The sequence below is a fragment of the Periophthalmus magnuspinnatus genome, chromosome 12, assembly GCF_009829125.3.
Source record: "Periophthalmus magnuspinnatus isolate fPerMag1 chromosome 12, fPerMag1.2.pri, whole genome shotgun sequence".
NCBI classification, from domain to species: Eukaryota; Metazoa; Chordata; class Actinopteri; order Gobiiformes; family Gobiidae; genus Periophthalmus; species Periophthalmus magnuspinnatus.
The window spans coordinates 11828173-11852654 of NC_047137.1; the positions used below are offsets into that span (position 1 = coordinate 11828173).

The 24482-nt window shown below is 38.3% G+C and overlaps 1 protein-coding gene across 1 annotated transcript in view; it reads right to left on the reverse strand.

Annotated features, from left to right (window-relative positions):
• igsf9a (immunoglobulin superfamily, member 9a) overlaps positions 1–24482 on the reverse strand; it is a 133533-nt gene that overhangs the window by 62931 nt on the left and 46120 nt on the right. The window contains exons 4-5 of the mRNA XM_033976264.2: positions 13208–13354; positions 6475–6611 (exon numbers count right to left, since the gene is read on the reverse strand). Coding sequence (XP_033832155.1) covers positions 6475–6611; positions 13208–13354 — 284 coding nt within the window. The remainder of the gene's footprint in view (positions 1–6474; positions 6612–13207; positions 13355–24482) is intronic.

The following is a 24482-nucleotide window of genomic DNA, read 5'->3' on the forward strand; positions in this document are numbered from 1 at the left end:
ACATGACATCACAAGGTGGAACAGAATGTTTTTTGTTTGATGGAAGAACTCAGACTAAATATGCAGGGTCTGTGCGTTAAACATGAATGAAACAGAACACAAATCCAAGTATTTTTGTGATGAGGAAACATTATAACATAGATCAGGAAAATAGTGTAATATGAGTCCTTAAACTCCTGCCCAGGATTTTAGTAGGTTTTATTAATTCCTTCAAAAATACACTTTGAAATAACTTGGTTTTTTATATCATATTGTTACAAATGTGTTTCTGCTCAAGCCAATTTAATCTTCTTTCTATCAGATAAAGGACAGGTGCCATGGAAACAAGATGTTATTGAAAACCATTAGTTTAATTTAAGAGCCTGCTGACTTTGTAAAGCCTCAAATGTCACATTCAAATGGGCTTTTTCCACATCACCACCTACTGTTTGCTCATAAGGATTACCAAGATTATGAAATAGTTTATTTATTTTTTTTAATTACTATGTTTAATATCAGTATGGGGAAGATAGAAGATGTATAAACCCACCTGAAGAAGGAAGAAGTATGTATTTAAAGAGCCTGTAATTTTAAAACACAGTTTTGTCCAGCCCCAGTACAGATATATAATAAGCAGCTGTTGAGGTCAAAATATGTCCACTGCGTGCTGTCAGCATCTAATTATAAACCGTTTTAATGTCCGATAAAAAGGAAGTGTGTATTACCATGCTAGCTGTTAGCTTTACCATAACGTTGGATTAATTGCAATAATAACCAATCTTGTGAACATAATTTCCTCCACAAACAACTACTCTGTCTTATTCTACAAACCATAAGCCTGTAGTTTAGATCTGTCCAACCGGCTCCATCGACTCCAATTCACTTTTCATTGAATAACCATCACCCCTCTCTCCGTAAGTGCTACTGTCAGACTCGTTTTGGTCTTAAAATGTATGTATTAACCTGCTCATGATCGTGGTGTTTTTATTTCGCTAAATCAAGATATGAACATTAATAATAGGCAAATGAGGCGCCTTCATTTCCTGAGGTCACTCCCGCTAGCATTAGTAACAGGTTTGATTGACAGCGTTGTTAAGTGCCCATTCCCTGTTAATCAGTGGTGAGGTAGGGATGGGGCGTTACCTTCAACAGCCTCTCCTCTGATTGGCTCTTTGGTTGCTATGATACTCGCGGTCAGAATTACAAATATGGAACTCGGCTCCTAATTCGCCCCTATAACTGCTAGCCTCAAGGAGCTTCATTTGTCTGGAGTCGAACGCTATGGGTGACCTCGCACTCCCTTACTCCATGTCTTTATACAGTCTTTGCTCTTGTATTAGTTTGTCATATTCATATTTCATGAGTTCGTGCAACGTTGTGATGTCAAAACTACACTTTGGCCTCTGAAAGTTTTGAAAAGCTCTTATAAACTCATTGTGGTGAATAATTACAATGCTCAGAATGCACAAGGTAAGCCGGAGGAATAACTTTGAACCACTGCAAACCATTTAAAATGAATTAGTTCTGTTTTTCACGTTTTACCAAAAATCAGGCACCGTGCTTTTAACATGTCCTCTTAGTTAGCTGGCCTCATTTTCCCTTTTGTGCTAGTACTTCTGCACACACTGAGGTTGTTAGTAGCGGTCCTCATTTAGACCCCCATGTGAGTCCTGTTCTATGTGTGAAACTTAGTGGTTTTAGTTGGAGACTTTCTGAGAATAGGAAGAAAATTGTCTCTACAATTGTGTGCCGGAGAACCCACTCTGACAAAGCAGGATTTAAAATGTAGGAAACTAATAGAAAAAAATGTCTGCTGCCGAAATCTGGTCTGGCTGCAATATCCCTCCCAATTTAACACGGGACAAAGAAAGACTCAATCTGTACAAGCAGCAAGGAGGTACGGTAAAATTATGTATTCTAGCTGGAAATTGAATATGAAATTGAAAAAATATGTAGAAAGCAACATTCAGGCGTAAAGTTTTTCTAAGTCTATATTCTCGATTCAAGAGCAGCTCATCATTGAACAGATTCTATATTTTTCAAATTATGTAACCATTAGGGCTGAACGATTCTGAAAAAAATAATATAATAAGTTCACATTTTAAACTCATCTGCGAGAATAGACAAAAAGATTGAACTATGAACGATTTATTTCAGTGTTTCAGAGTTTGTGCAGATGTAAACTACAGGGTTAGCACTTTTTACACAGAACAAAACAGGATTTTTAGTTGTTTGTAGAGGAAATTATGCTACTTTGCGATATAGAAATTGGGACTGAGATTAGATAACGAATAATCTTGACAGCTCTCTCATTATGTTTGTTTATGTTACATCAACGGCAAAACGTACGATCAAACGATGTGTCCAAATCCATTACAAATAACTTGAATTTCAGTCATTTTGATGAAGCTGTACCGCTTCCACAATGATGTATTAAACGTATCTACCTCCATAGGAACAAGTTGATGCCACTGGGTCATGTCAGGTCAGATCTGTGGAGAGGCAAGCTAACTCACTATTAGACTGAAAACAAGTATTTTTAAAGGGGAGGTACTATGCAAAGTCAACTTTTTAGAGATTTCTACCATGTTATAATGTTCCCTCATCAAAAGCCTGCCTAAAGAGGTTTTAGATGTCATCCATGCATGTTTCAGTAATCTAGCGATCTCTCCCATGCCCTATTCGAACCTTCCTTACAGTTAGCAGCACAATTCTGTCCAAAACTCAACCCAAAAGCCTACGTCACCCATGCTCCCGTACAGCAATTTTACGTAAATATGCAAAAAAACGGATGCAAAACAATATACTACAACTTCACAAACTTGATGTGATGTAGAGTAGTTTCTTGAGGTTATTGACTGATTCAACTTTTTAATACGTTGTCCTTGGAGAATATAGCATTTTCAAAACCATACTTTAACATGGTGATCTAAATATGTTACATGCTAGCAATTAATACCCCACAGAACTGTAACAAGCAATAGAAAGGCTTGTAATTGAATAAGGTAAATATTAACCTACACTTAATTGTCCCCATTGGGAAATTTGTCCTCTCTATGTCCAGAAAAGTTACATAGTTATTTTAAAACCCTCTACCCACATCTGTTTGTACAAGCGTGCTACTGGGGTCATAACTTTTCATGTTCAAACAGTGCGTACAGAGCTGTTAGCATTTATCTGATCTGACCTCCTTTGGCTTACCCCATGTGTGGGAGCCAGTTATCATCTGGAGAGCTCCCAAACTCCCCTCCCACTGCACTAACTGTGAGTCATGCTTCTATACACGCTTCTGTATCAATGAATGGAACGGAATAAAGCTAAATGATGCCAGTTCTGTTGAGTTGAATAGCTTGGCGTTAGCTTGCATCCTGTTCTTTATCGGGGGAAGGGAGTTTGATTTGCGATTGCGAGAGACGTAATTAGAAGAGGGACTGAAGGGGAGAAGACCGTAGCCAAGTCATGTATGGAAAGCATTCAGATTGTGTAATAATTAGTTATCAACTCATGGTTTTACTGTTAATTAGGCTAAATCTAGAGCGTTGAATACAAATATCACACCTTTAAAGGCCTTTCATTTGAGTAAAATTTGTTTTGCCCCAGTACAGATATATTGTATAAGCTGCTCTTGGAAAAATAAGTCCACCGTCTACTCTGTCTTTCATTGTTTGAGTATCAGGAAGCGCACTCTTGGCATGCTAGTTGTTGTTAGCTTTACCTTGATGGCAAAATGCTGCTCACAGAGAATAATTATGCATAGTCAGTGAGGAATAACGTTGGACCACTGCAAACTGTTTGACATTAACTAGTTCTGGTTTTCACTTTTTAAAGAGAACATTAAAGAAGACATATTGTGCTCGTGTTTGCTTTATAGTTAGAATCTACGACACTCGTGGATCATCGAACACATCACACTAGCGAGCAGCGGATTTTTTTTCTCCTTTTGTACCAGTCTGACTACGCTACGCTGCCAAATCCTACATGTATCACCGTTTAAGAAAACAAAATTGGAGAACAAAGTAAGTACAGAGCAGTGGGCGTATGGCGGCGGCGGTAAAAATGCGAGTCGATCTGCAAATAAGCGATTAAAGCTTGTTCAAACATGCGCAAATCACTCCAAATACAACTTTGAGAGGGTAAATGAGAACAGGAGACAACTACAACATGGTTAACAGCTCTGAAAAGTCGATTTTGCATTATAGATCTGCTCTAAATACATACCTGGAGTTGTTCATCCAGCATGGCTATTGTCTCTACATCGTTTGTACTGAATTCTGGTGAAAGTATAGGAACTGAATAGATACATGAGCACTTTGAAGTTTCAATTGCTTTTATACAGGATACAACTGCGGGTAAACTGAAAAAGTTAGGTTCCCCGTTGTGAAATTCGTCTGGAGCAACCTGACAGGAGCTAGCAACTGCAGTGCACGGTTCAGAGACTCATTGCCATAGCTAGAGGATTAGTCTATTTGGGCATGTTTAAGGTTGATGGGGAAACCAGACTGCAAACAAGAAAATCACCCAGACATGAGGCTCGAGATTCAACACACAGGACCTTCTCGCAATGAGGTAAGAGTCCTAGCTACTTAGCCACCATGTCGGCGCTAAAGCAAGGATTTTATTTTAATTCAGGGATGTTTTTGATGTGCAAACATCATAAGAACTACAAAGTAATGATGTACAATACCAGGCAAAAGTTTGGAGACACGTTTTCATTTATTTTTCCACTTTATTTTCATCATTATTTAGATTGTAGACTCTCACTGAAGGCATCAAAATTCCGAATGGATACATATGGAATGTTGTAAAAAAAAAAAAAAATACACTTGTTTCAGATTTTATACATTTAAAATAGTCACCCTTTGCTCTGAACTCTGCTTTGCGTTTTTGGCATTTCTTGATCCTCACTTTTTTTCCTTTGTTACATAATTCCATATGTCTTGCATCATATATTTGATGTCTTCTGTTTGTATCTAAAATGTAGAAAGTAGTAAACATAAAGAAAAAAAAAAGGGTGTGTCCAAACTTTTGACTGGTAGTGTATGTATATATAAGTATCACATTATTCATCTCGCATATGTTAATCATCTTAATACCAGTATTTTCATAATTGTCAATATAATTACATTTAATACAAACTTCTGCTCATGTTATCTAAAGTGAATAATGCAGTTTTTATATCAATTCTATATACTTTTCTTAATTTGGTTGAGATAAGAGAAGCTTTACTTGTCCCATAATAACTACTAAATATAGATTTATTTTAATAGATTATTTTTCCAGACCAAGGTTTAGTTTGTTTTTATATCTGACAGTTTCGGCTGGTCACTAGCGACCTTCCTCAGAGCGGTGTGATGTTGCTGTGATGTGTCCGGTCAGCTGATTTAAACAGGTTTTAGCGCTGCCTTCCTACCGGTGGAGGCAGGACAACAGCACCATCTGCAGGCTGACTTCTTCAGGACAGTATACCAGGTGTGCGAGAGTAAAAAAGCCCCCTGTCCTGTCTGTGTCTGCTGTAATAAAGAATAAACCCTTTTTTTCTGTATTTCAAATCTCACCGAGCTTTGCAAATGGATTATTTTTCATCTAGAATTGTAATTTTTCCGCAACAATAATGGTGTCAGAAGTGGGATCCACGAGTGATCCAGAACACAGAACATGGATGGACATTGGTTTCTGTCTTGGATCACCACCACTGGATTCCAACCAGTTTTACTTCAGGACAGTATACCAGGTGTGTGAGAGCAAAAAAGCCCCCTTGTCCCGGTTAAATTCTCATGGACATGTTTCCATATTTCGATCACCTCCTTAATCCAAACAGTGATGTTTGTTGTCCTCTGTCCCTATGATGTTGACTGACGGCGCTGTCTTCCTACTAGTGGAGGCAGGACGACGGCGCCATCTGCAATTTTACTTCTTCTGGAAAGTATACCGGGTGTGTGAGAGTAATAAAGGCCCCCTCGTCCCAGTTTAAAGTCCCGTGGGTACATTTCTTTATTTTTATTGCCTCCTTAATCCAGTGACGATGTTTGCTCCATTTCGGTCCATAATGTGGTTCTCTCTGGGGCGGGGCCTTTTCTGTCCAGTACCAAAAACCTGTTAAAATCAGCTGACTGGACACGTCACAGCAACATCACTCAGCAGTCGAAACTGTCAGGTAGGAAAACAACCTAAACCTTGGTGTGGTGGAAAAAGAATTTATGAAAACAAATTATTGGAACACCAGATGAACCTCATTGGATAACTAAAAATAGACTTAAATCTAACAAAACAGAATGCAAATAGAGCAAATGGGAGGAAAACCAAACAAAAGTCTTCTTACTAGAGAGATAAAACGTACTGGAAATAGTCTCTTTGTTCATCTCATTAATGTCTGTAAAAGAAGTGTCTCCTGTTCTGTGTAATATCCTGTCATTACCTCTTGTCAGCAGGTGTTTCAAAGCTCACGTGTGAATCAACGTGTGAATTAACATTACACCATGCGTGAGTGAAGTTTACCGTCTGGAGCACTTTGCCGTCTTTGAGCCATGTAATCACCGGCGCAGGGTTGCCGTTGGCGACGCAGGTGAGAGACAGCGAACTTCCAACCAAAACTTCGACGATAGGAGGCGGAGCTTTGGTGAGAGTGGGAGGGGCTGAAACACAGACAGCAAAACATATTAATTAAAAAAGATAAAGTATGAAAAACAATCACTCTTGTATAGTTGCTTACTAAAGATATGTCAAGATTAATCTGTTAATCTGTTTAGAAAGGCAATTTAGTCATTTAATTTAAGTCTTAAAGGCCTTGTACCAAATTTTCTTCCATGTCTCTGAGCAAAATATGTCTTTCCCTAGTACAGATATATTATATAAGCAGCTCTTGAGGTCAAAATAAGTCCACTGTGTACTGTTTGCATCTAAGTACACAGCGCTTTATGTTCAGTAATCAGGAAGTGCACCATTAGCATGCTAGTTGTTGTTAGTATTACCGTGATGGCAAAACTGCACTGGCCTCTAAACGCGGTGAAAAGAAGATAAACTCATTGTGGTGAATAATTATGATGCTGTTTATTCTAAATGGTTTGAGTTTGGTTTTAAAACATAAAAAAGTAAATATATATTGTTTACATCACATTAACTTTTTTTTTCTTATTCAGAAGGTTTGATTTCATAACGCTGATTGGGTGTTATAGAAAAGTAATTAGATAATGCCACTGTTGTGTGGTCAATAACTGTGTGAAGAGGTTTTATGTCATCCATGAATGTCTGAGTAATTTAGCGATCTCTCCCAGGCCCGTTCGAACCCTTCTTACAGTTTGCAGTACGATTCTCTGCAATGCTCAGCCCACAAGCCTACATCACCCATGCTCCCACACAACAATTTTACATTAATATACAAAAGCATGATAAAAAAAAAACCCAAAAAACAAATACACTACAACTTCACAAACCTGATACAATGTGCAATAGTTTCATTAGTGGGATACAGGCTGATTGTGTTGTGATAGTGCTCTAAGCGGGGGTGACTCAGAGTGGCAAAAATAAAACCGAAACTTTTTACACATGTTAATACTTCATAATACTAACTTTTTAAGTCAAGTACAGATACCCCAGACTTGTACTTTTTCACTTTGTCACTTGCCGTGCTCAAGGACACAAGGAAAGTTCTCATTGGTCAGAACTAAAATCTACATCTAACCTTTGTATAAAATAGCCACTTCCCCAATATCTTAATTGAGTACTACTACTATAATCCATAAACATTCATTTTATGTGTCAGCCAAACTGCTTCCTACCAATATTTTGAAGTTGGCATGGCACTGAAACCTTAATAGAACTTTCCTTTATATTAGCAATAAGTCATGCGATTGTCAGCCCATGGTGTAGTTGTGCTTAAGTGCAAGTCTCCCTTTATTTGATGCATCTGAAAAGTGAAATATTGACGTATACGTTATACTCCCTTCTCTCGGTCGATATAGCAATTATTGTTTGGCACGTACTATGGCAATGAGCTAACAGAAACACTAGTCTTAAATGTATTTGCTGTTAGCATACATTTTTCAACAAAAAGTGGCTCAGTATTTTGTAATAAACACAATGCTCTATAATGATTGTTATGTTTAGTAAGCACTTAGAATATGAGGCATATTACAGTACAGTTATTTTCTAAAGCACTTAAAAGAAATAAGGCATTCCTTGGCCATTTTGTTTATCATTCATTCATTAAAGAGGTGGTATTACACTTTTATGGGGTATTAACTGCTAACACGTACCATTTTCAATCATCATGTTACCTTTTATTGTTTTGGAAATGCTATATTTGCCAAAAACAACGTATTAGCATGTTTTACAAGTTTTGCCATAGTTTTTGTTTCTCTCGTCCCTTTGCTCCACATGCTAAGTCACTCCTCCTTCAGACAAACAAAATCAGTGTGCATCCTGCAAACGAAACTACTGCACATTGCATCAGGTTTGTGAAGTTGTGGTGCTCAGTTTTGTATCATGCTTTTGTATATTTATGGAGAATTGTCATGTGGGAGTATGGATGCTGTAGGCGTGTGGGTTCAAATAGTGCCTAGGAGAGATCAGTAGATTAATTAAACATGCATGGATGACATCTAAAATCTCTTCAGGCATGTTTTTGATGAGGGACCAACGTTATAACATGGCTCCAAAAAGTCAATTGGAGCGCTACACTGTTTGTCGCTCCACTTTTCCCATTTGGAGGTGATAATTCCCGGATCCTGGTGCTGAGTGGGGGTCAATCAGGTGTTTGTCCAGAGCAGGATCGGCTGTGTGTGGTCGACTCTCATGCCAGGGGAGGGCGCTGTGTGTAAAGCTCCGTGCACTCCACTGTGTGCTTCTACTTCACTTTTCCTTTAAAGGGGCCTTATTATGCTGTTTTCATTCCACCTTGTGATGTCATGTGGTAAAACAGGAAGTGCTCAACTGTGTTTTTTTGCTCCATACACCTTCACTAGAATCATTTGGATAATTTCAGCCCTAGAACTGCCAATCTTTACTGAGCTAAAAGTAAAAGGTTGCTGTTAACTTGAAAACTACCACTAGATGACATCACAGTGTGGAACAGAACATTTTGAGCTTTGGAGATGCACACAGTCTAATAATAAAGGATTACTCAAATATGTAAGAATGAAACAAAACACAACTCTGAGTATGTTTTTGATGAGGTAACAACATTATAACATGGCTTAAAACTCACAAGAGTCAATTTTGTGTAATATAGAACTTTTAATATTTATGGTGCGTGTTGGTTTGAGGAAATGTAGTCAAAATGTCAGCATGTTTATTGCCGTGGGTGTGAAGAACTCTGCTTATTTCTCAGATAGCTTTGAGTTGATAACTGCTGCACTGATCAGTCGTCATCCCCCGCTCTCCTCATTTCCCCTGTGACACATGGACTCACACCTCTTGTGTTCAAATACTAAATACAGAAGCGCTGCAGACTTTACTGACATATTTGTAATGCACAGACAGAGCCAGGGAAAATACCCAGAAATCACCTGGGTGTGCTTTAGTGTTGCAAGACCTTGGCATACAAGACAAGAATGCATTCTCTCTTAAACTGTTTATGGATTCTCTGCATTTCTTTCAACTGTATGTAGTCTGAGTTGTTAACATTTTAAAAAAGGTACAAGAATAACAACTGAACCTGTGTTATCAGCCTTAACCTGAGGACGAGCACAAGTTTTTCTCATTCTCAGTTTATGGACAGGCCTCATGTGAACCTTCAGAAATCACTTACTGAGCTGCAGTGGCTGCACAAGCACTGGTTAAATGATCAGCTGCAGGTGCTGGGCTTTAGGTAGTGAGAACTTAGATCAGAGAAAGGCATTTTAAGTTTAAACCAACATCATTCTCCATAAGGACGATAATCTTGTGGCATTCTGATCTTGTGATAAAAGATCTCATCCCACAAGATTTCGTCCCTATTTCAACCAACAGCAATACTGCCCTCTACAGTCCTGAATATTACGTGTTTTTTTTAGGTCGCTCTTGCTGTGAAAAGTTTGAAAACCACTGCTTTTATTTGATGATTAAGTTTCTCAAAACCACTGCCTCGGTGATATATATAACAGTCAAAACAGGGCTGGCTGATATGGGTAAAAAAATATCAAATTTTTTAAACATGCACAGAAGAATAAACAAAAAGAGTGATACAAAAGTCACATTTCAGAGCATGTTTGAACAGATCGAAACTACAGAATTAGCACATTTTTGGCAGAATAAGACAGAATATTCTGAAATTTTGATACTTAAACAATTGTAGCCAGGTTAACTGCATCCATTCAAATTGCAATTTCGATTCGATTGCGATTATTCTTGCAGGTCTACTTCAAAAAGTGGTTTGGATAGTTACGTTTCCTGGCCCCTGACTGACTGACCCCGCCAGAGACATTGAACGATTGCTCAGTGCCAGTGGGCCCGTGTGTAGTATATCTATATCACGTATAGTCCAGCAATTCAGCCGCTCTTCAGGTGCCTTGGTGCTGAAAGAAAAAAATCTAATAACAGCCACTTTGGAACTAAAAACTCAAAGTATTACAGAAAATGCACTCCTCTCACAACGCAATATAAAGTACCATTTGGAGGCCAGCAATGCTCTCCGGAGATACACAACCTTATTGATTCTTCTCTTAGTAAATACGTTACATTCTAGGAAAACGGGAACATTTTGTTGAGGTGTCTGTGGTAAATCTTTTACGCGAGACTTTATTGAATTGCAAATCGATAGTGCATTTTCATAACAGAAAATCTATCTTTATCTTAACTGCAGAGAGAGTTGGTTATTTCTGAGTGAACAAACAGCTGTGATCACTTACTCCGGAGCACCGAACATCTGCGAATGATTTCTGATAACTAGGCTTTTCCATGCAAATAGGTTTAATGACGCAAACCGTAACAACTGCTGAGATGTTTAAACTTTGAATGACAGCTGCACGATTTGGGAAAAAATATCTAACAGCGAAGCGAAGCGTTGCAACTGCGATTTATGTTTTAAAGAACACATTAGGCATTTCTGTGGGTTTAATTCCCTTTTAAACACGTTTTATGGTCACTTTGGGATCAGTATTTCACATTTTTAGCTTAAAATAATGTCTGCATTTCAAAATATACTTTAGAAACTATACCTCCATACCCATGAGGCATTCACTGGAGCTCCCTCTGTTGTCAGCAACGGAAATGAACAATAGCAACCGTTTTAATTTTGAATTGTGACAGTTAGCGTTGCGCATCCGATCGCTAACACTGGAGAATGAAAAGCACACCTGGGGAAACATCCACATCTGAAACACGCCACAGTTATATCTTATGACTATCAGCTCCCGTCTAAAGCTGGCACAGGCGCCGTGAACGTGAACGCCTTTGATCTGGGTCCTACGCACGAACCGAATCATTGATAAGCTTTACCAAATAGAATTACAACTTCAAAGAGCCGGCAAACTTTTCAAATGGATGTAAAACTTTACGTATGTGTGATGACAAATGTAAAAAAAAATAAATATATATATCGTGAAAGTTTAAAGTTTACGAAAGTTCTTAATAATTCATTTTGTTTGTGCGTTTTGAAGAGAAGCATGAAAGCGGTTGAGGGCTTCAGATCACAACCTTTGTTTTGAAACTTAACTCCTCTCACTCTTGCACCTGGCAGCTGTGTCTTTCATGTGGTGTTATTAGTGACTGCCACCTGCACATCTGAAGCATTGGGCATAAACTACTCTCAATTAAAGGAACTGTATGTATCCTGTGATGTTACACTTTAAAAGTACTACAATCACAACTGAACCTGTCACTGCCTTAACCTGCACATAAAAGGCACAGTGACGATTACAGACTGTATAAAATAGTGAACTAAGGCAGCCTGACATCACCCATAGCATTCAGCTTTAGCCAAATGAAGCTCAACGAGGCTAGCAGTTATAGGGGTGAATTTGAAGCTGAGTTCAATATTTGGGATTTCAACCGCGAGTATCATAGCGACCAAACAGCCAATCCAGAGTCAGGCTGTTGAAGGGAATGTCCCTTCCCACCCGCATTGCTGGTATAGCAGGGAGTGGGTCCAACCTGTTGCTAACGCTAGTGGGAGTGATCTCAGGGGAAAGACAGCACCTGCTTTGTCTGTTATTAATGTTCACATCTTTACGGATACAATAGGAAAATAAAAATACCAGGATCATGTAGTAGTGTAGTGGGTTAATACAAACATTTTAAAACCAAAATGACGATGCTCACTGCAGCAGTTACAGAGAGAGGTGTGACAGTTTTTCAATAGAAATAGGCACACTTCCAGAGTCGATGAAGCTGGAAGTGTGCCTGTTAACAAATGGGCTTGACTGTTAAATAACAAATGGGCTTGACTGTTAAATATTCAAATATTTAACAGTCAAGCCCATTTGTTATTATTTCTATTGTACGCCATTCAAATAAAACAAAAATTATTTTTTATTAAGATTTCTTTTTTTTTATTGTCTAAAACTCACTATAACTTACAACCTATTTGTTTATAACTGTAGATTGTGTCATCTTTCACAATGGTAACCTACAGTGGTACAAGAGAGTCATGTTTGCATATCGTCGCAGGGACTGTGGTAGTGTTTGCATTATGTTTTTAAATGAAGTAGGGCAGGGACAATAAACATAATATTGTTTATCGTGATAAAAAGGGTCGACAATAATCGTTTGTGGGACATTTTATATAATCGTCAATGAAGATAATTGCCATTGTATCACCAGAATGTGCAGAAAAAACTACTTATCCACAGAGGAGTCGACGGGGGACAAAGGTGTCTATTGTCCCGAGGTTTAGGGGCCCAGAATTGGACTCTCTTCCTATTAATTTGTATTAGAGGGGGGCCCATGTATGACTTCTTGCCCCGGGCCCCCAAATTTCAGCTGACAGCCCTGCTCATTTACAATATTCTCCGCTAGATTGTAGTTGTCTTCAGTGAGGACAAAGTACGAGACTGTTCTTTAAACATGGAACTTAATTATAACATTAAAATTATAATGATTCATATCCATAACATTTGAAACTGTCAGCAACTTTAATAATCATTTGGCCATGATAATCGTGACACTACATTTCAATATCATCCCATGGCTACAATGAACTTTTGCAAACATGAAGCAAAAATAACACACTGCCATAAAATAAAACTAAGCAAAATAGATTCAATGTGTAAAATAAAAATAATAACAAATGATAATAACAACAAGAAAAACATACCGGTTACAGAGAGGAGAGTCCATGTGCCGTTCTGCAGCTCGTTGGTGGCCCTGTCCAGTGAAAGCACTCTGCACTCATACAGGCCCTGGTCCTCCAACCGCAGGGGCCCCAGTCTGAGAGAGGTGACCCGGACCAAAGACACTCTCCCTGGAAGACAAGAACCGCGGGAGAGCATGTGACCTGGATGCTGATTCAAATTCAAACTGTCATTTCTCAGGTTGCTTTAAGAAGAGCGCGCGGCTGAAAACATGGCCTCCAACTAGAATAAATAACACAGTAAGCTTTGCAGGGAAACAGAGAGAATACATTTTTAAGTCAAACAAGGACTGAGATGGATGTAGAGCTATAACACATTTGTGAGTATGTGAGGCCTTGTGCATCGGGAAAGTGTTGTTTTGCTTAGCGAGTGGTCTTGAGCAATGACGATTTCACATAACAGATTTACCTCACAAACAATGCACTTCTGGAGATGTATTCCCTTGCAGTTTGTCAAGACTGTAGTTAAAATGAACAACCTGAGTCTGAGAAAGGAAGGCATCCAAAGCACCAAAGAAACTTCATGTTCTATTTTGTTACACTTAATTTGCAAATAGTTAAATATCTTCATTCTGCAGCTGCCTGGAAGGAGGTGCACCGGAGAAAAAAAAACAGCAGGTGGCATCAGGTTTGGCTAAATATATCACTATTATTATCAGTAAAACACATCTTTAGAAAATGTTAAACTTTTAAAAGCGTTTTGTAAAAGTTCTGTGTTTGATCTTGCCGTATCTCAAAAAATGAAGTTTTTGTTTGTCAGAAAATGATACTTAAATGCCCTTTGGGTAACATTTCAGCCAATAAACAGATTCAAGGACATGCAAAAACATGCATGTATTTTACTTTTTGTCCAACAAAAGCCCCCATGATTAAATAAATGCTTTTATTATAGTCTTATTTTTTGGCTGCAATGTTATGCAATAGCACTTTAAAAGATGCAGTGCATGTAACTTTTCCGGTGGAGGGAATGGAGATGTGGATGTTGAATTGCATGGAATGTTGCGGTCATTAAACGTATCTATTTCCATGGAGACAAAGGGATGATGCCATCAGAGCAAGTTTTAGATCAGATCTGTGGAGACGCAATCCTGACTTTTATTTAATTAACATTTTTGCAATGAAAACACCTGTAAATAAACATGCAGGATGGATCAATTATATGCCATATCATTTAAATATAACAATAAAGATGTGGTACAACTTACAACCTGAACATGTACCATCGTTCAGTTTAACACAAACGTAAAAACGGTCAGTAAATGTTGACTTGTGCTTTAGTGTCTCCTACTATAATGAGCACACAGCCAGGCATACAGCTGTGTTTAAAGCCACGGGGAATGTGATCCGCCTGTTGCCGGGTGACGCTCCCTCGGGCCTGGCACAGCTCTGATCAGCCCTGCAGCTTTTCCAGGCCACAGCCCACAGCCACTCACTGCTTTGTTTTGTCTCCACACACACCTTTGTCCACTGGCCCAGCGGAGAGGACACATCACTGAAGCCAATCAGTCAATACAACGTTCAACTGAACATGTCTTAAAGGGCCTGTACCCTATTTTTCCATGTATTTGAGCACAGCATTTAAGCATGTGAGTACAGATATATTGTATGAGCAGTGAGGTCAAAATAAGTCCGCTGTGCACTGTTTGCATCTAATTATAAAAGCTTTAAAATGTCACAGAATCAATAAGCATGCACTTGCGGATGCGGTAGGGAAGGGGTGTTGCCTTCCACAGCCTCACTCCTGATTGACTCTTTGGATCTCTGCTCCAAATTCGCCCATGTTTGAACAGAATACTGTGGCAATTCTATATTTTTTCCCAAATCGTGCAGCCCTATGATGTCAAAACTACACTCTGGCTTATGAAAGTTTTGAAAAGCGCTTATAAACTCATCATGGTGAATAATTAGAATGCTCATAATGCATAAGGTAAGTAAGGAATAACTTTAGACCACTGCAAAACATTTAAAATGAATTCCGTTTTTCATGTTTAAGTACAGTAAAAATCAGGTATAACCCCTTTAAAGCCACAGTATGTCATTTAAAAAAAATAAAATAAATAAAAGCATGTTTTTTTCATTCTAGCTTCTTCTAGAAAAACTGAGTGGGCTTGTATCTTCAAAAACCTGAACCTGAAACCGTTATTTGACCTGGAGGAGGGTCTTCACCTGCTTGTTTTGATGGAAACGTTGTTCCTTTGGCTGTAATAGTCCACATTCTATCTCCTTGGAGATGTTCCGATAGCTTTATTTTTGTATGGAATCATGCAGTTGACTTTCCACCATCAGAAAGTTTCATACTGGGGCTTTAAGTATGTTTTTATTTCTTTTTTTTTTCTAATTGGACTCTCAATTTATCACCAAGGGCACCACAGCAAATCGTCAAGTCGGATGCCCTTCCTGTCACAAGAGACAAGTGCCTTACCCAGGGGCACAATAACGTCCTTCACATATAAACTGCAGCACTACTGGCTCAATGTAAGTAGAATAGTAGAAAGTATTATGCCATTTTAGTGCTAGTTTTAATAATTTTTCCCTCAAAGTACTAAGACAGCTTTGCACAAAGCTTAATCAGTCCAAATATAATGAAATATTTATTCAATATTGAACCTAGTTTCAGTAAAATGAGGCTCTGTTCAAGACTGAAAGCACAACTTGAGTAAATTATATTTTCATTACCTGAAAATGAAGCTGCTTGTCTGAAGCAATTAATTCCCCTCACTCTTCTTTTCACCCAGATTGTGTCTGAATAAATAACCTTGTATTTTGATTTTATTTAAAATTTTATGAACGGAAAAAAAGATTAAACAAAAAGAATATTTGATGAACTACTTGATAAAAAGTGTTCTTGGCAGATGTGACATGCAGAGGTAATGGTACTGTTACCTAGCAACCACAATGTTAACAAGGGCCAAAACCCGATGGATTAAACTAACACAAATAAATGACAGCATCATTTTGTTAAATAGGGAGTATTTTACTTATACGGTGTATTAACTGCTAACACAACATATTTAGATCACCATGTTGCCTTTTATTGAAAATTCTATATTCAAAAACAACATATTAACATGTTGTTTTTGTCACTCTGAAAATATTGCACATTTTATCCGACTTGTGAAGTTTTCATGTATTGTATCATGCTTTTGTATATTTATGGAAAATTGTCATGTGGGAGCATGGGTGACGTAGGCTTGGTTTTAATAGTGCCCTGGAGAGATCGCTAGATTCCTCAAACATGTATGTTCCTCAAACATAACCAGTTCAGGCATGTTTTTGGTGAGTGAATGTTATAACATGGTAAAAAGCTCCAAAAAGTACATTTTGCATAATATCCAATATTTAAATGAATGTTTAAACTGTCAGAAAAATGCCTTCCTTGTGCATAAACTGTCTCTGCATTGTGGATAGAGTTTTTCGTGTTAACGACATAGGTAAAGGGAAATCATTTTAGAACTTAGCACTACTTCCTGTACTTCTTACTTCTCAACGTAACTGATGTAAAACTATGATAAATATTTACCACATGTACTATCCCGTAGGCTTCTCACAGTAAACTCTATATCGACTTATCATTCAATATATGACAGATGGAAGTATATTTTGGGGGGGGGGTTGTAGTACTTGGAAACCTACAGTACATTTTTCAGCTATACAATCTTCCACGAGCTGTATAAGGCTGAATTCATCATTTCTATGACTCATTACAGATGCAAACTAAGTACTGAAGTGTTTCATTCTGCTGTTTATTTGTTGCAGCTCATGTTTTTTTCACAATATTGTAGACTTAGAATAGTTTTTGTGGTTTAAATCTGCTTTTGGGTTGTTGAGTCAGTGGCATAAATTAGTTTCAATATCATTGTTTATCGTCTATATTTACCTCAACACTATATTCCACTTCAAAATTTGTTATCACCGCCGCCGACCTTCAGATCAGTGGATAAACCCTCCAACTACCAACTGAGCTACTACCGCCCCCTATGTCATGAAACGGTAGCAACCATTTACCTTTGGTTCAGTAGAGACAATTCCAGAGCTGATATTGTCCAAATTATTCTAGTGACGGTGAATGGAGTTTAAAACCCAGTGGAGCACTTCCTGTATTACCACATGGCATCACAAGGTGGAAAAGACTGTTTTCTGTTTGAGAAAAGAACTCAGCCTAAATATGTCTCTATATAAATATATCTCCATGGACACAAGCCGGTGACGCCACTTGGGCAACTTCAGGTCAGATGTGTGGAGAGGCTACCCTGCTTACACTAAGAATGAAGGTTTTAACGGTATTAAAAACACTTGTAATTACCTCAGCAATGTATCGCACTTCAAAAACATGAAAACCTAGCATATGCGCCTCTACAAACACGTTCTAAAACGCATGGAATTTTTGCATTAGCTTCACAGTTCGTATTTCAATGCTAATTCATGTGCAATCGCGATACTTATCCGAAAGCGTTTACATCATCAGTGTAATCTCACATTGATTTGTACTTCACCTGGAGTACTTTAATTTAGTCAACAGAGTAGTGTTCATTAGCGGTGAATAGTCCTAGAGGCCATTGTCCCTATCCCCGCCACATGTAGTCCCACTAATGACATGCTTTCGATGGCGGACCGGCTTTCCAATCAATCCTGCTTTATTTTTAACAGCGGCGGCGGTAGCTTTGATTTTCTAGATTGTTCCTCTGTGGGTGTGCATGGATTTAGACGTGATTGTTGTAATTGAGTGGTATAGATCCCTGGATTAGCTCTAGCCGTGTATACATTCATAAAGCGGCAGTCTCCATCACGGTAAACACAGCTGAATGAATGCTACCCGCGAGAGTCACATCGGGACACGGCGTAGCTAACACGGCTAACGTAGATTATTTACAATGTACTTAAACCCCTGATATGTTTACCTGCAACATAAGTGGATTTAAATCAGATTTCAAACATGGAGCCTTATCCATAAATTCCCCGCTACTCTAGCCATGTTGAGTTAATTGTATTTTAAAATGACTATATATTATAGTAAAAGCCGAAGTTGAATCTGACAAGTGGACAAAACGCTGTAGGAGTGAAGACGTTTCGCTGCTCGTCCAATCCGCTTGTTCAGTTCTGGTCAGATTGGTGGTGGACACTGCCTTATATCTATCTGAAGGGAGGTGCTACCTACACTGAAACTACCTACAGCTATTGTCTCCAGTTTCAGTTTTCATGGCCTTGATTCAACCTTTAATGGCCCTACTGGCTCATCCTAATGTTCTCTTTGTTATTTTGTTTGCTTTGGGTCTTGGGATGGGGTTATAAATGAGAGATAGATTATGTCTCAGGCCCCAAGATTATATATTACGCAAAACTGACTATTTTGAGATTTTAGACATGTTAGAATGTTATTATCTCATCAAAAAAACATACCTGGAGTTGTGTTTTGTTTCATTCACACAAGTTTGAGTACCTTTACTTCTCCAAAGCGCAAAATGTTCTATTCCACCTTGCGATGTCATAGTAAATGGTCACATTTTTATCACCTTTTTCACCTTCAAGGAACCACTCATCCAGTCACACACACTTTCATACACCAGGGTACGCAGACAATGAGGGATTTCATCTATGGGAGCTGGAATTGCACCACCAACCTTTGGGTTAGTGGATCTGACCACCCTAACATTGGTGTTTATAATGAGAGCAGGATTCAAACCGCTGACCTTCGGATCAGTGGACAAACACTCTTCTACGCTTCTGTCACAACTATGTCATGAAGCGGTAGTTTACGAACTGACAACTATTTTTGTTCAGTTGAAACAATTCCAGAGCTGATATTATCCAAATTATTCTAGTGACAGTGAATGGAGTTTAAAAACGCAGGGGAGCACTTCCTGTATTACCACACGACATCACAAGGTAGAAGGTGACGCCATTTGGGCAACTTCAGGTCAGATCTGTGGAGAGGCGACCCCGCTAACAGTTAGAATAAAGGTTTTAAAGGTACGTATCTTAGCAATAGAATAATAAAAACACCTGTAATTGAAAAAATGCAAGACAGAAAGTGTTAATGCTTTACATAAACATTTCAAAGCAGTTACATCTTCATGGAGACAAGCAGGTGGCGGTAAAGTTACATGGTCCACCTTTAAGTAAAAGATTTTGACCATGTAACAGGTCTGTGAAAAGTTGTAATTGCTTTGGAAATAGTGCTGCCAACTGTTATTCTCTTTCCATAAAAGTGATGTGTGAAGAAGAATGGATGACTAATTTAGAACTCAAGTCTTTTATAGCCCCCGGAGCAAATTTATTTTAGCAATTTTATATTTTCAAACAGTGCCTCTGGGTCGATATTAAGGAGCAGAAGGTTAATCTTGATTTTAATTATCAAATCACAAAGGCTGCAATTATTGGGAAAATAGAATGCCCTCTGTAAAGAAAAAATGTCACGTCTTTTATGGAAAAATCCTGTTATACTTGTAGTTAAGACGTATACACACGCGCTGAAATGTATAGGATTCTTGTGTAATTTTATCAGTTCATATTTCAGTTTTCTCTCAAATGTGAATGCTCCCGGAGGTTCTTACAGTGTGCCCTGTGAACAGTGATGGAATGTAAAGAAGTAAAAGTACTGTACTTAAGTAAAATTTTGAGGTATCTGTACTTTACTTTAGATTTTAAAGTGGATACGTTTTACTTTTACTTCGATACATTTGAGAGCAGGTATCCGTACTTTCTACTTCACTACATTTTGAACAGGACTGAAACGTAAAAGGATTTTTTATTACTGTTTGACGCCTGCCAAAAAGTCTGAGGGTTAATTTGAGCAAATAAAAATACACAAATAAAACCAGTGAGAAAAAAAACAAAAAAACGATTGATTCAGCTGTTTCTGTTGAACCAAATTCAGCACAAATCTGTATAGAAATCACTACATTTAAAGCTTTATTAGATCTAAAAACCCGTACGAAATACTTTTACTATTTACTCTTTAAGTACATTTTTAAACAGGTACTTTAATACTTTTACTTAAGTGGATTTTTTACTCCGGTATCTCTACTTTAACTTAAGTAGCAAAATTGAGTACTTCTTCCACCACTGCCTATGAACAGAATCATACATTTTAAACATGTATTGCAAATATAATCACCTTTAATCACAGTTAGGGCTATAACTAATGATTATTTAAGTAGTCGAGTATTCAGCGATTATTACTTTCAGTTAGTCGACTTGAAAACCAATTACTGATATGATGAATTTAGATTTTCAAAACACACTGTTAACCAAATAAAAGGTCAAAATACGGTCACTGAGTGCTTCTAAACACTTACAAATACAGTGTGCTATCGATGAAAAGCAGAAATAGTTAATTTTTGAGCCATTTTGATTTAATGATGCAACTGTCTGTTATTAAAAGTGTCTTTTATAGTAGAGATAGGCAAATATATCAATTAACCGATATATATATACAGTTTACATACACTACATAAAAAGATGCACTTTTTTTTCCTCACTGTCAGACATGAAATCATGAATCATGAAATTTTTTTTCCTGTTTTAGGTCAATTAGGATTTCCAATTATTTCTATTTGCTAAATGGCAGAATAATGAAAGATGGATTTTTTTAAAGAAAATTTTTCATCACTTTCTTCAAAGTCAGATATCTGTACTTATGGAAGGATATCCAAAATGTTTGAGCCACGTTTTAAAGGCAATGGTACCAAATACTGATGAAATTATGTAATCTTCTGGAACTGGACAGGAAACAGAAAATGTTTAGTCTGATTTCATGTCAGACAGTGAGAAAAAAGTGTATGTGTCTTTTTATATTGTGTATGTAAACTTCTGGTTTCAGCTGTACATGGTTGGTTTAATAATTGCACTTTTTAGAGTATCAGCTATCGGCTTTAAATCTCCAGCAGAGACTGATATCTTGTTTGGACCAATCAGCTGCCTAAGAAAAAAGTTTAATTTGAGCATGTGTGTGTGAGGACACTGCACAAAATGTGACATTGCTCTTGTGTCCAACTTGGACTAAAACAAGGTCGTGGATGAGTTAATATCGGCAGAGCTTATCAGCCATCGTTTTTTCTGATTCATAATTAGATTTCTCGCAACACTAATCATATCCTAAATGATTGTGTTTTTTTTCCCCCTCCTCATAATCAGCGTGCCATAATGGTCTATAATTTGTTCACACATAAATCTGGGTTGTGTGAATATCTTGTTTACATCCGTCCTTTTGGCTCCTGGATTTCAAATTTCAAACCATCACACAAACACGGCTAACGGTCACTAGTGAAACTTCATCCTGACGCTCCACTGCTCCAGAAACTGTAGCCAAAGTCTGACGTCAGCGCATCAGGCTACAAGCTAACAACGTGACATTCTCTGCAGGAAAGAAACAACACTGAAGTGGTTTGAAATGATTTGTTCAAGTGCATCTGGCAGGTTTTCATGTTTTTTCTAATTACAACTTCGTTTGGTGGAATAGTACCTGTGGTAAATATTTAATCATAGTTTTATATCAGTTACGTAAGTGGCAGTTTGTGGAAAAATTCTACTGGAGGGCCCACCACCTCCGTGTCTTCATGGAGATGTTAGTCCTTTGCCAGGAATGTTCCACAGTATGACATTAAACTCTCCTTTCTCCTTGGAGACACGCAAGTTACAGGTCAGATCTGCAGAAAGAAAACGAAAAATTGAATAAACTAACGATATATGTAAGTTTAATGCCATACTGTGGAAATTCCAACATTCCAGGCGAAGCAGATCAACCCCTTTCCCGTCAGGAAAGTTACGTAGTGCCTCTTTAAAGGTTAATATCATAAAAGCTGTATTTTATGTTTGATAAATATGTCAACAAAATACCGCACTATATAGACCCAGGCACCACTTGCTTTACACGGTTAGCATTAGCAACACCTAAAACCTGTGTTAGCATGCTTCTTGCTAATGCTATAAGTGTTAGCATCCATCTTTTGTTTCGTTATTATTCCTACTCCCCATTGTCACAGACACGACTCCATTTACAACCATTTCAAAGCAAAAATGTGTCCTTTCTTGTGGAATAGTATGCTTTCTCTTTACTGCAGAGTGGAGCTTTTCATCGGGGTGCATCACGGTGTCCAGTTTCTTTGTCACCTGAGAGTGTATGGCTATGGGAGGAGAGGGGGGAGGGGGGGGGAGGACCCGGGGCAATGGGTGGACCTAGAAGAAACACTTTGCCTCTACACAATGGGCCGCAGCATTATTTGTCAGAGTGGAGTATCGATGTGGGCGTGTCTGTTTGGGTAGCGCTTGTGTGGGATATTGTGTAGCTTTTGGCCTGCGTTGGTATGATGTGATGGATGAAGTGTGTGTGTGTGTGTGTGTGTGTGGGGGGTGTGTGTGAAAATGCTATATTTGCCAACAGAGTTCCCGCTCCATTTGCTGTGGGTTCGAAAAGCGCCTGGGAGAGATCACTAGATTACTCAAACATGAATGGAGGACATATAAAACCACGTCAGCCATGTTTTTTGATGACAAATCAATATTATAGCATGGTAGAAAGCTTAAAAAAGTCAATATTTTGCATAATACCCCCACTTTAAGAAACTTCCGACGCCATACTTTTACTGCTACTTGAGTAACATTTAGTTTGAAGTAACAGTTCTCTTACTTGAGTAAAGGTTTTGGTTACTCTCACCAGTCGTCAAAAAAGTAGCTACTCTACCCATCTCTGTTTATGTTTTTCAGCTAACAGCGTTGCCAGATTGCAATTTCGATTTGATCACATCTAGGCTCACACAGTTAATAGAATTTCAATAGAATTTGAGCTTCAATCTGCAGTTGTCCATGGAAAGCTTGAGTCGTTTTAAAGGAGAGGTCTAAAGCCAATCATGTGGTTTGGAGTTGGAAAAAATTGACCATTATCTTTCTTTTGTTTTTTTAAATGGCAATGATTAAACGTCTGTATTGTTCATCTTCGAAAAAAATAAAAAAATCTACCGTAAATTTCGGACTACAGAGCGCACCTTGATATAAGCCGCACCAGCTAAATTTGAAGAGAAAATCAATTTTGTACATATATAAGCCGCACCTGAATAAAAGCCGCAGGTTTTCATATTGTAACATGAGATATTTACACAGAAAGACGGTGCACAGACACGCTTTTTTTAAACTGTGCCTGAAAATTGGCACCAACACGACATCAACACGGGATGAACACATCTGCAGGTTTAGAAAATAAAGCTGCACCAACACGGAAAATCTGCTTTTATTTCCTCTGAAAACTTTTGTCGTCTTTTTACATTGACCAAGTTGGATTCATTGATGTCGAGCTTACGTGCAGTGGCTCTATTTCAGGGGTCGGCAACTCGCGGCTCCGGAGCCGCATGCGCCTCTTTCCGCCTCATACTGCGGCTCTGCGTGGCTTGGGAACTGACAGACACAGCTCACAGTCCTGCGTAAAGAGCCCTGATTTTCAGACGCTGTGCGCACAGGGGTCAGGAGCAACTTTGGCCCGTCCCTAATGACACACTAATAAGCTCGTCCGTAGATGTATCATGAAAATCCTGCTGGAAATCGCCACAGAAATCTATTTGATGTAGTAGCAAAAGTACATTATCTGCTCTTGTCTCCGCGGTGACGTATCACGTATAACACATCAGACATGTCGCCCAAAAGTAGAGCCACAAGCGAGTGAAAATGAGCCAAAACAAAAGTCTTTGGAGAGCTTTTAACAAAGGGGAAAAGGACAACTGAGGAGCCAGAAGAGGAGACTACGACCTCCAAGAAAAAGAAAGATAAATTTAACAGACAATGCCTACTTAAAATCTGGGTTTGTCGCTACAGGTGACTCTCACGCACAGAGTCCGCTCTGCGTAACATACGGGAAAAGCAAATAAGGCAATGAAACCTTCAAAACTGCTTTGGCACATGGAGAATAAGCACCTGGGATTAAACGATACGCTACGAGTTTTTTTGTTGTTGTTTTTTTAAAGAAACTGCGGAGTAGAGTAGACATAATCACATAATCAGCGCGATGCATGATGCAGCGGTTTGGTGAGTTGTATTTTTTTATGCACTTAAGTTGTTTTTGCCATATTTATCTGCCACGTGTAGAAGGCTTGTCCGTGAAAGTAAAACCTACATTATTCCGTTACATTATTGTTGTTATTATACAGTGTTATCTTCATTTTAGATGTCAAAAAGTATTTGCGGCTCCCAGTGTTTTATTTTATGTGGAAAGTGGGTCCAAATGGCTCTTTGCGTGTTAAAGGCCGACCCCTGC